At 56.0% G+C, this 11,301-nt stretch overlaps 2 protein-coding genes across 2 annotated transcripts; one reads left to right on the top strand and one right to left on the bottom strand.

Moving 5' to 3' along the window:
• The first annotated feature begins 204 nt into the window (after positions 1-204).
• On the top strand, positions 205-885 carry DNAJC30 (DnaJ heat shock protein family (Hsp40) member C30). The gene has a single exon (XM_007942456.1). It carries the CDS (start codon positions 205-207, stop codon positions 883-885), a length of 681 nt encoding a protein of 226 aa, XP_007940647.1.
• Positions 886-8,518: 7,633 nt separating this feature from the next.
• VPS37D (VPS37D subunit of ESCRT-I) lies at positions 8,519-11,273 on the bottom strand. Its single transcript, XM_007942443.1, has 4 exons — positions 11,268-11,273; positions 9,939-10,110; positions 9,359-9,441; positions 8,519-8,881 (listed from the first exon to the last, which is right to left on the bottom strand). Exons 1-4 carry the CDS (start codon positions 11,271-11,273, stop codon positions 8,519-8,521), a joined length of 624 nt encoding a protein of 207 aa, XP_007940634.1.
• Between the last annotated feature and the right edge of the window lie 28 nt (positions 11,274-11,301).

Here is an 11,301-nt window from a genome sequence, read left to right as displayed (position 1 = left end):
TCGGGTCTCAACAACACGCCAGTTCCGAAAGGCTTCCAGGCTCCGCCGTCACGCCATTGGCCTGGAGACCGCCTCCTAATACGCATGCTCCACCCCCCCTCTCCCCGCCCTCTTTTTACCTGATTGGCTGCAAGGCCGACGCACTGCAAAGAACTCGGGCCTGCAGTTGGCCAGTTTCTCTGGCACCGCCTGATCCCATCCAAGATGGCAGCCAAGTGCGATAGGAGGTGGCTGCGGTTGTTTCTGTGGAGGTTGTGGCAGGCCCCGGGAGCCCTACCAAATCCGGGATCGGGCCTGGGCCTAGGGGTGAGGACTCGTGCCCGGAGCGACGGCCCCTATTCGCGCACGGCGCTCTATGAGCTGCTTGGCGTCCCCTCCACAGCCACCCAAGCGCAAATCAAGGCGGCGTACTATCGGCAGAGCTTCTTGTACCACCCTGACCGCAACTCCGGGAGCACGGAGGCTGCCGAGCGCTTCACCCGCATCTCCCAGGCCTACGTGGTGCTAGGCAGTCCCACCCTCCGTCGTAAGTATGACCGCGGCCTGCTTAGCGACGAGGACCTGCGCGGACCCGGCGTCCGGCCATCCAGGACGGCTGCGTCCGACTCCGGCCCTCCCCGCGGCCGGCCGGCGGCTTCTCGTGGCCGTAGCGGAGGCCAGGCCGCGCCGGGCGCCAACCGCACCATGTTCGACTTCGACGCCTTCTACCAGGCACACTACGGAGAGCAGCTGGAGCGCGAGCGGCGCCTGAGGGCCCGGCGCGAGGCTCTTCGCAAGCAGCAGGAGGCCCAGGCCAAGAAGGGCTTCGGCTGGGATGAGACCCGAGACACGGCTTTTCTCCTCCTCCTCCTTACAGTCTTCGTCATCATGGGCTTTCGAATTTAATCGGAGAGAGGAGGGAAGGGGAGCCAGCCCCCCAAGGAAACGGCCTTTCTGTGTTGTGAATCCTTTCTCTTCTATAGTCTACCTCTGCTGGGGCTCGGAAGGAACCATCTCTCCTCTACACTCCCCTACCTGCCCAGCTTAGCTGTTGACCTGCACATCCGTAAGATCCAGCAAAGGAGGCATGAGAAAGGCCCCAAGCTGAAGAATCCCAAAGGCCAGAGGTGAAGGGTCAGAGGTCGTTCTGGAGTCTCCCGGGGGCCTATTTCCAGAGGTTGCCTACCTGCTTTCAACTTCTGGAACACTTGCTCTGGCTTCATTGTAAAGCCCTGAGCAAGAATTGTGCCCTCCTGCCCCATATCTGTATGGTGGGGCTTCTCTGTAACCTTGACATGTGCAATGTGACCAATTGTTGGCTGCCAAAAGAAAAGTTCTGGGGTGTGCGACACTTGTCTTTGTGAGTTCCCCAAGCCACAGGTGAGATTTGACCTACTGTACTTCTGGTAGCATAGTGCCTAAGGCACTTGACTGCTAACCAGAAGGCTGGCGGTTCAAACCCACCAGCCACTCCTCAGAAGGAAGGTTGGGCATTCCTACTTCCATAGTGATACTGCCTCGGAAACCCAAGGAGGGGTCGCTATGAGTCGGGGCCGACTCGATGGCAAATAACAACAACAACAAGACTGTGATATGGGAGGATCTCACCATTCCTCTTCCTGTTGTTGGCCCCGGACCCCATTCCCCCTTCTGTTGGTGGCATGTGGGAGTAGGAAGACAAGGTCTTCAGGCATAAGGAAGGAATGAATGCTCCTGGGTCCATATTGTCTACTGTGTGCCCTTGGAGAGGTTTTCTGTGGCATGATGGCCAAGGAGAAAATCCCCCGCTCTTCTGAAAGCTGCCCTGCTTATTACTGACGGTTGTGTTGGGCTCAGTGGTTATAACATGATGCTGGTAGGGCCAGGTTCATCTGTGGAATAGTGTGCTAGTCACCTGATCACCCCTTTTCCAGCCAGCCTCCTTGCTGACTGCAGCCCATCCCCACGCAGAATAGAGCAAGAACTTCAGCCCTTGAGTTCCCTAGGGTGGTCCGTCCTCCTGTTCAGCATGAAGCACCTTTCACAAGGCCCATAAGCCAAGTCCTTGAAGGACAGCTGCTTAAGGTTGTGGGAAATGTTGAGGATTTGGAATAGACAAGACTTCAGAGGGACAGGGGGCTTGGTGGTCAACATGGACACTTGGTTCCTTGTTAAGAGCTGGTTGAGGTTTCTTTTATCTGTTTCTAATTGAGCAGTTGGTCATCACTTGGTTAGAGGTGTGGTAGGAAGGCTGTCTTAACCATCAACCACTGCACGTGGTGAAGGGGTTGTTTGTGGGACTGTAAGTGCTCGAGTCTTTATGCTCTGGGCTCAGTTTAAAGCTTTGAGATGGGGCGACTTTCAGGAGACCTACATAATAGCAAGACCTTAAGTCTAGGGGCAGGTTCACAGTGAGGTGCATTGGTAGACTCACTTGAATCCCACCATTCAATCTTGTGTGTAAAATCCTTGTATAAGTTGCCATTAGCCCGCAGCTAGTCCCACTTGTCCTTGGGAAGCCATTCAGTTCTTTAGCCGTGAAGGTCAGGGGCATGCTGTCAGCCCAAGCTTTGCAGCAACCACACAGTCCAGTGGAAAGATTTGCACCCACTCTGGTCCACGCCTGTTGGCTCAGTGGGCCTTAATTTGTGGGGAAGGGAGGTATGTGCTTTTAAAAAAGTACATATTACAGCAACATTTAATGCTGTGTTTCATACTTAGAAAATGAGACAAAATCTGTACTTTCTGAAATACAAACTGTAGGAAGCAAAGCTTAGCAACAAGTGCAGACTCAACCAAGAGGTGGGCCTAACAACTTCCTTGGAGCTAGAGCTTTTAGTTCTGTGAAAAGGGTTGGGGCTCTTTTTACTTTTGGTTAGTGAAAGTGCTGGTGGTCTATAACGACTGGGGCCTTTTTCATGGGCCCCTGGATAAAAACTACTCAAAGTTATTTTCTCTCATTGAAGATCACGTGCTCCATTCCTTAGGGTTTCAGAACCTGGAGCTATACAAAAAGTTCCAGAAGGTTTCAGGCAGGGAGGAGGGCCCAGAGTTCCTGAAATCTTCCAGAACATTCCATGTACCCTTACTCAGGGTGGTTAATGGAGCTTATTAATCGTCCAACTCTAAAGCTTCTCCCGCGGTCCGCTCCACTCTGGTGGTGGTCATCCCCACCTGCCTCAGGTCTTTTTAGGCTGGAGCTGAACACTTGAGTGGCCCCACTCCCCGCTCACCCTAAAACTGAGCCTGGGCTCTTTGTGGAAGATGAAGTGTGAGGGAGGCCTTCCAAAGGACCCCATCTGGTTCCAACATTTATCTCCCTGTGTGTCCTCTGGGACCGTCCTGGTCTTTGCTTTCTGTGCTGTTTCCCTGCTGAACCAGGCCCTGGACATTAACCTTTGCCTCCCAGGAGTTGTTCCCCAGTTCCTGATAGTGGAAGAAGACATGCCCCTTTTCTCCTTTTGGTCACAAAACAGTGAAAGCTCCGACCTGGAATGGGAGGTCTGGGCAAGAGGAAGCCACCCCACCAGGCTCAGAGTGGGGGGATGGGAGGGAAGGACTGGACTGTGTGAGCAGCAGGCACAGGTCCTAGTGGGAGACAGGCCGCTGGGCAGGGGTCAGCCGCACAGGTCTAGGCAGTTGTTGCTGTTGTCTGTGGATTTGATCAGGATGTTATTTTATTCCTACTGAGTCAAACTGCTTTCTCTCCATTGCCTTTCACTCGTTGCTCAGTGAAATGACCCTTACAGATCCCAGTGCTGAGGGAGTAGGATTTCTTGCCTCCTCTAAGTATTTCTTTCACTGGATGTACTTTTCCTTCTCTAATAGCCCCAGTATGTGCCAACGTTAATGATGGCCTCCCCTAGGCCAGCACTGTCATGCTCTGATGGACTGGAGGTCCCTCCATGGGGACCCCAACCTGAGGCAGAGGCCCCACGGTGAAGCCTGAGTGAATAGCACCAGCACTGCCTCTTTGGGAAGTGGGAAGGGCCTCTCTTGGACTTTTGGCTTCCTAGAAGTTCACCGGGAAGAGAGACAGAGAAGGCACAGATGGTAAGTAGAGGCACTGTTTCAGTTAACTCTTCCTTGAATCTCACTGCACTGGGAAAACGGACTCTATACTGGCCTGGGTTTCTCAGTTCCCCAGTCTGTGACGAGGTAACACACAGCCACATGCCCATGAGCGAGATCATGAGGGAAGACTCGCCTCACCTGCCCTCAGCATCTTGACTCTCAGACCCGACTTGCAGCCCCAGTGACCATTCGGTTTGTGCAAAGCAGCCGATTGTCCCTCTGTTAAGATGTGTTAAGATGACAGTGAGATCTGAGTCTGGACCTTGTGACCTTGCATATCAAGAACATGCGGGCTCCCATCCCCAAGAGGTCAGTGTAGAGAGTTCCTCTCTCTCCATCTGTCCGGTGGTCACAGTCTCACTGTGCATCTAGCCATGTCACTACAGTCTCTTCAGGCTGCCCCAGTGTTGGGAACCTAGCACTGGTCTTGAAGTGGGTTGGTCCTCTTATCTTGCCTTTGCCCCTTCATCGTTCCCATCTTCAACCCTGGGAAGGGACTGCCCCTAGAGGAAAAAAGGCCTGTCTCAGGAGGACCGAGAGCGCACAGATTCTTGGTTCACAGGCCACAGCCAACCTGCAGAAGATGCTTGGCTGGAACAGCGTCTTAAATGTAACCAACATTTAAAAATTGGGAGACTTCCTATAAAAGTCAACATTCTGTCTTCCAAAAAGTGAGACCCGTCGAGTCACCTGCCCACATTGTGCCACCATTGAGTCACATGCCCGTATTGCCACTGTGGGAGAAGCCAAGTGACATATGCCCTGTGACATAGGATCCTGCTCCCAGTTAGCTTTACTTTCCACCAACAGCGGTGAAGTGGAAAAGGCCGTTCATCGACACGCTGCCCCCTTTTTCTCTCAATAGAAAAGTATTTCTCTGTACCCTGTGTCTGTCAAGAAAGAAAACCAAAAAAAGGACCATGCATTTCCAGAAAAACGGAGGAGAGTGTATTTCTTTGTGGAAATGGCCCGCTGTGCTCCTCTGGTTCACCCGCCCGACGTCACGGGTGTTTGAGTTTGCAGACCCCTGGCCTGTAGTGTCTGTTGCTGCAGGAGCCCTCACTGTGCAGGAAGGCCAAACGTGAGTCTCATTTTCATTGTGGGACAGGAAGAGTCTTTGGAGAGGTCTGCAGTAATGGAAGGTCTTAGACAAAGCCGAGGTCTACTGGAACAGTAACACCAATTTCTTCACGCAATCTTTTGTGTAAAAGCCTTGTCTAAATTCTCAGCTAGTCTAACTTAGTCTCTTGGAAACCATTCGATTCTTTCTAACCTTGGAGGTCAAAGGCAAGCTCTCAGCCGTGGTTTTGTAGTGACTACACGATCCAGTGGTAAAAATCTGAGCCCACTCTGATTAAGGCCTACTTAGCTCAGTGAGGCTCGACTAGCAAAAGACACATTTGATATTAGCATGTTTCATATTTGAAAACAAGGGGGGAAAGTTAGTGCTAATCGCTAAGTAGTGATTCCCAAAGAAGGAGGTGTGTGTAAGTGACTTTATTGAGACAGCAACTTTGTTTTTATCAAAAAAAGTGGGAGTGGTGTTATTTGAAGACTTTTTGGTTTTGGTTTGTACAAACACTAACTCACTGCTGTCAAGACTCATAGCGACCCCTCCTTGGGTTTCGGAGGTGGTATCTCTACAGATGTAGATTGCCCAATCTTCCTTCGGAGGAGTGGCTGGTGGGTTGGAACCGCCAGCCTCCTGGTTAGCAGTCAAATAAATGCCTGAGGCAAACACTAGTGTTTAGGTGTATTGTACTGTAATGTAGACAAGGTCAAGTTTGTTCTCACGCAGATCACAGCCAAGAACATTCCCTAGAACCTGAGGGAGGCAGGCAGGCAGTTCTAGGTTTCAGGCAGAAGAGCCCTGATGACCTGAAACTGAAACTTTCCAGAACATTCCATGTATTTTCACTCAGGATAGTTAATGAAGCTTATTAACCATCCAGTGTCTAAGACTCTCCCATGGTCCAGAACTCGGCCCACTCCACTCTGGTGGGGTTCACCCCGACCTGCCTCAGGTCTTTAAAGGCCAGAGCTGAACACTGAGTGGCCCCACTCCCCTAACACTGAGCCTGGCCTCTTCATGGGAAGCCTTTTGAAGGACCTCATCTGCTTCCCATAGTAACACTTCTTCCCAGTCCCTTCCCTGCCTGGATCTTTGCTTTCTCTGCTTCTTGTCTGCCCTGGGGAAAGGGGGGTGAACCAGGTGCTGGACTTCTGCCCTCTAGGGGCTGCTCCTCAATTTCTGATAGGCTCAGACATGCCCAACTTGAACCCCTTTTCTCCTTTTGGTCAGAAACTAAAAACATCCTGGAAGCTGGAACCAGGAATGGAAGGCCAGGGCAAGAGGGGGCCCAGCCTGCCCTCGGCTGTGCTCGGAAAGGGGAGTGGTCTCCCAGAGCTGTGCAGTCTGGGGTCATCTCAGGCAGGCACCCTGTGTTTCCAGTGTCCCCCAGCCTCTAGCAGCTTGAGTTCCAGCAGAGAGAGTAGAACCAGGGCTGGTGTGGGTTGGAGGTTCTCGGGAGGACACCATCTGGCCTTTAACTGTGGTCCTGTCAGGCGAGTCTGTCTGGGCCTGAAGGGCTCTCTAAAGCCAGTCCCCCCAGTTACTGGTGAAATCTCCAAATACCCCCTGAGCAGTGACTTAGGCACTGTTCACATATGTATCTTCAGGGACAGGGAATACCTCCCTCCAATAGCAGCCCTGACTTAAGAGCAGTCACCATGGAGATGATGCCCAACCTATTGGCCAGAGTAGAAATGCGCCACATGGTTTTCAAGGCTGTAAATATTTACGGAAGCAGACTGACACATCTTTCTCCCATGGAGCAGCTGGTAGATTTGAACCAACAACCTTTCAGTCAGCAACCAAGTGCTTAACTACTGTACCAAGGACCTCAGAGTAACTCCAGGTAGTCTCAGCTCTGACCTCTGGCTCTATAGTGAACAGTCCTTTAGAGATTCAAAGGCTACACCTCTCTCCCTCTCTCTCTCCCACACAGACACACATACATATTTCATATGAACCCCTCATAGGAATTAAGTCCCCATCTTCCTTATCCAAAAGTGTTCTTTTTTATATCCCTCTTAGTATAATACTTCACTGAAAAATAGTACCAACCCAGCACCTCTCTCTTGATGGTTATATCCCTATTAACGTGGACCAAGATCTCGTTAGCTCTGTAGGCCTCTATAACGCTTCTTCTGTCCCCTCTTACTGAGCAGGACCATCCATGGCTCTCCACCAAAGCTCCTCAGTAGACCCGGCCTACTGAGTAGACAGGAAAACTGTTAGCCTTCATAGTGTGGTCCCAGTACAAGTTCCTGCTCTCCCACCTTGTCCAGTGCTCATCTGGCCACTTAGTGTTGACCCAAGCTGAGGACAGACACTTTTAGCCTGAAAGAACCCCCTCCATCACTCAGTGGGCTGGGTGTTTGGCAGGCCAAGAAGGAGCAGATGGCGTCCTTGCTGGGCTAGGTGACTGGGAAGAGTAGGTACACACAGGTGAGGCAGGTGGACCACAGCAATGGAGCAGAGTGTGCTGCTGGCCAGAAGCGCTGGGAGCTTGAGAGGCAAGACTCTCATGGCTTGAAAATCAGAGAAGGCTTCATGGAAGAGATGGGAGTGGTGCTGCACCTGAAGGAGAGCTGGGCTGTGGACGGACAGAGAGGAAGGGAGGGCATCAAGAGTAGGGGCACAGGAGCTGAGCTGTGGAGGCTGCAACGGCAGGGTGGCTGGTTGAGGGAGCAGAGAGGAGTCGGGCAGCAGCGTCCTCATCATCACATTTATTGACGGCCCCTGGGAGGCGGGGCTGGGGACAGAACATACAAAGACAAGGACCTGCCCTCAAAAACTTCCATTCTAAGGAGACAGGGACAGAAAAATACAGAATGGTCTTTCCTGGGGATGGCCCACTCTCACCTGTGCAGGTCAGAAGCCCTTGGCCTACCTTGACCCAGCGTCTGGAGCATGAGTAGGGCCTGTAGTGGCCCCAGGGCCATGGTGTCCCTGGCCCCGATGCTGGGGCCTGACCACCTGGCTCCTAGGAGGTGGGCCCCAGAGCTGGGGGGAAGGTAGGCTCAGGACAAGATGGAAAACACTCCTGTTGGCCTTGGTATTGTGCAAGCCTGGTGGAGTGGTGGGTGCAGTAGGCCCCTGGGCAGGGCCATCGGGGAAGTGGGCATCTTCCCGGCTCCCGTAGGAGGGTAAAGTTTTTGTCACTGGGGCTAGTGCATCACCCCAGAGGACCCAGCCCGGGAGACGGAAAGGGCAGTTTCCTCACTGCCCCCACCCCACTCCCAGGCCTCTCTGGGCTTCTTCCAGGTGACCCTCCTCCCCAGCTCAGCCTCCAGGACCAGGGCCTGCCTGAGGCCAGGGGGAGGGGCCCGCCCCTCCCCCCACCCAGGCAGTGGGGGGCGGGAGGAGGAACCACGCATCAAGTTTGTCTGGGCCCCCCACTGGGGGGCCGCACCCTGGATCCTACCGGTGGGGGGGCTCTGGCTGCGAGGGCCGAGGGCTCAGCAGGGGGGCTGGCCCGAGGGGGCACCCGGGGGAGCCCTTCAGTGGGAGCACTGGGCGGGAGTCCAAGGGAGGCAGGCTCCGGGGCACTGCTGGTGGCCCCCGGGCTGCCCCGGTGGGCAGGACGGCCGCAGGGGTGAAGGGCTTGGAGGGCTCGGCGGCAGCAGTGGGAGCTGGCTGGGCAGACCGCTCCCGGCGCCGCAGCAGCTCCTGCAGCTTCTCGGCCTGGGTCCGCCGCAGGTGGGCCAGGGCGCGGCCGCGCTGGAAGGCAGGCAGGAAAGCCTCCAGGCTCTGCTCCCCCAGCAACAACTGCTCCATCTGCTCCTGGGACCCGAGGAAGAGAGCTGTGTGAGGAGCAAGCCCAGAGACGGAGCGCTGGCCCCGTCCCGCCCACCGACTCCCTTCCCACGGTGACCCCCACACGGCCTGGCCTGCCTCTGCCCTGCTGAGGCCTGTGGACAAGTGGCCTCCGTGCACCAGCCTTGAGTTCCCCACTTACAGAGCGCGGACACCATCACCAGACCTGCTGGGTCAGAGGTAGGGCCCATCAAGGCCAGGCCTGGGTCTCGTCCTGCCCACCTCCAGCTCACCACCTGCGCCCCGGAGCCAGCAGCCCTGAGCCGCTCACAGAGGAGCCAGGCAGAGAGTCACAGGTGGGCAGAGGGAGCCCCAGCTGTGGGCCAGGTACTCGAGAGGCTTCCCAGAGGGGCTCCCAAGACTGCTGGGGAACAAACACGGTGGGGGTGCGATCGGCTGGGCCTCCCTCGCCCCCTGTCCCCGGGCTCAGCCACCTTCCCTCACCTCGGCCTCCTGCTCGGCTTCTTCCAGCTCAGCCTGCAGCCAGCCCAGCGCGCAGTGCGGGCTCCAGCGATGCATGCTGTCCTCTGAGGGCCACAGAGGGACGGAGTGAACAGCCCCTGCCCTCAGGGCCTGTCTCCCAGGAGAGAGGAGCCGGAGCCCCAGGGTCTAATCCTGACTGTCCCACACTCCGTGTGGGAACCTGTGCTTTGCTTCCTTCCCCTTTCTTGGAACCTCAGTTTTCCCACATGCACAGTGCCTGTGTGTTCATTTTATGCACACGCCCCACCCCCGTTCTGCCTTCAGCCCTAGTGCAGAAGAGAAGCCAGGGCCTTGTCTCCTTGGACCCCCTTTTTTCCCACTGACCAAGACCCCCCCCACCCTCAGGCCTCTCCAACCCAGCTCTACTCACCTACTGCTCACTTTTCCAACTGTTTCCCCGGAGGCCCAGGACAGCACCCCTCAAATCTGCCTACGATAGGCCTGCCCAATCCCACCCTGCAGAGCGTGGCACTGCCCAAGGGTCAACCAGCCCGCTGGCCACCTGCCCTTCCCCAGTCAGCTCTCCTAGCTGCCCCCTCACCCAGTCTCTGCAGCTTGTCTGCACAGCTCTCGGCCACCTCACGCAGCTCCTGGTACTTGATGGCCAGGGCGGCCCGGCCCATCTCCAGGCGAGGCCGCAGCGCCAGGTTCTCCTTGGCCAGCGCGTAGTTGGAGGCCAAGCATGCCTCACGCTCCAGCTGCAGGCCCTGGAACTACCGGCAGAGAGGAGCTAAGAGGGTCACTCCCGGAGGCTGCCCACATCCACCTTGCAGTCGCTAGGTGACGATGCCTGTGAGCCAAGCTGAAGGGACCTGGGCGGCCCCAACCTCCTGGATGGCAAGCCCAACAGGTGGAGGGGCTGCAAGAGGCCCAGACAGGGCTTTGCCTGGACCCGCTTCCCTGTGTGGCCTTGGGTAGGGCCCCTCGCCACTCGGGACCTCAGTTCCATCCTCTACCCAGCAGACTAGAAACACCTACTGCACAGGGGTGTTGAGGCTGAAGTGGGGAAAACTATGAAGGCCTCTACAAATGTTAGTTAATTTTTAATTTTTCAATTAACGTGCCTGCTCAGGTCCCTGAGGAGCCCCCCTCCCGTCCCATTTTCCATGCTTGGGCAGCTTCCTTCTGGATCTAGGCCTTTGTCTGCTTCCTGCTCAGGTGTTTGTGTGGAAAACACTCCTGCCCCCTGCTCCTACTCTCCCGAGTGTCATCCACACCTCGTCCCTCCATAGTGCCCCTCAGGTCACTCTCTTCCCTTCAGGCCTCCTCCCCTGCCCTCCAGTGGAATGCCCACACCCCCGAGGCATACACACCCCCTTTCCCTCCCTGATCCCCTAATACCTGCTCCCAGCTCTCCTCGGCCAGAAAGCTGGGCCCTGTCTGCTGGCCCCGGAGAAGGCTTTTCCTGTTTCCAGGAGGGCCGGCCTCCCCTGCCTGTCCCTAAAGAACGCACTACCCTCCATCCGTCCCCTGTAGGATGCACAGGCCCCTTGTAGACCGCTTCCCTCCAACACACACTTTCCCTTTCTGCCCCCCCCCCCCACCGCCAGCGCCAGCCTGCCTGCCCGCCCAGGCCTAGCTCCCGTGAAATAGACAACTTTCTCTATGGTGGCCGACGGAATACACACCTCGGCTCTCAGTACCCCTTCCAACGCGAGACACAAAGCCCCCTCGTGCGCCCCCAGAATGCGTACGCCCCTCCACTGGTCCCCCAGGTGTCAAACAGGCCCCTAGTTCTCTCCACGGAAGGCGCCTCCCCTTTCTGGCCCTACAGAACGTGGGTGTGCGAGGCAGGGCCCCCCACAACACAGCCTCCCCCTGCCCCTCGGAACACACCTCCCCGAAGCATCCGCGGGAGGATACGCCTCACGGCCATCCCGGGGGTGCACTGGCGCCTCCCCGGG

This window comes from Orycteropus afer, unplaced genomic scaffold, assembly GCF_000298275.1.
Source record: "Orycteropus afer afer isolate SDZICR_OR568_19922 unplaced genomic scaffold, OryAfe1.0 scaffold00006, whole genome shotgun sequence".
In the NCBI taxonomy this organism is placed as follows: Eukaryota; Metazoa; Chordata; class Mammalia; order Tubulidentata; family Orycteropodidae; genus Orycteropus; species Orycteropus afer.
Note: the sequence above shows the minus strand (reverse complement) of the source record. Positions and strands in the feature narration are given on the sequence as shown.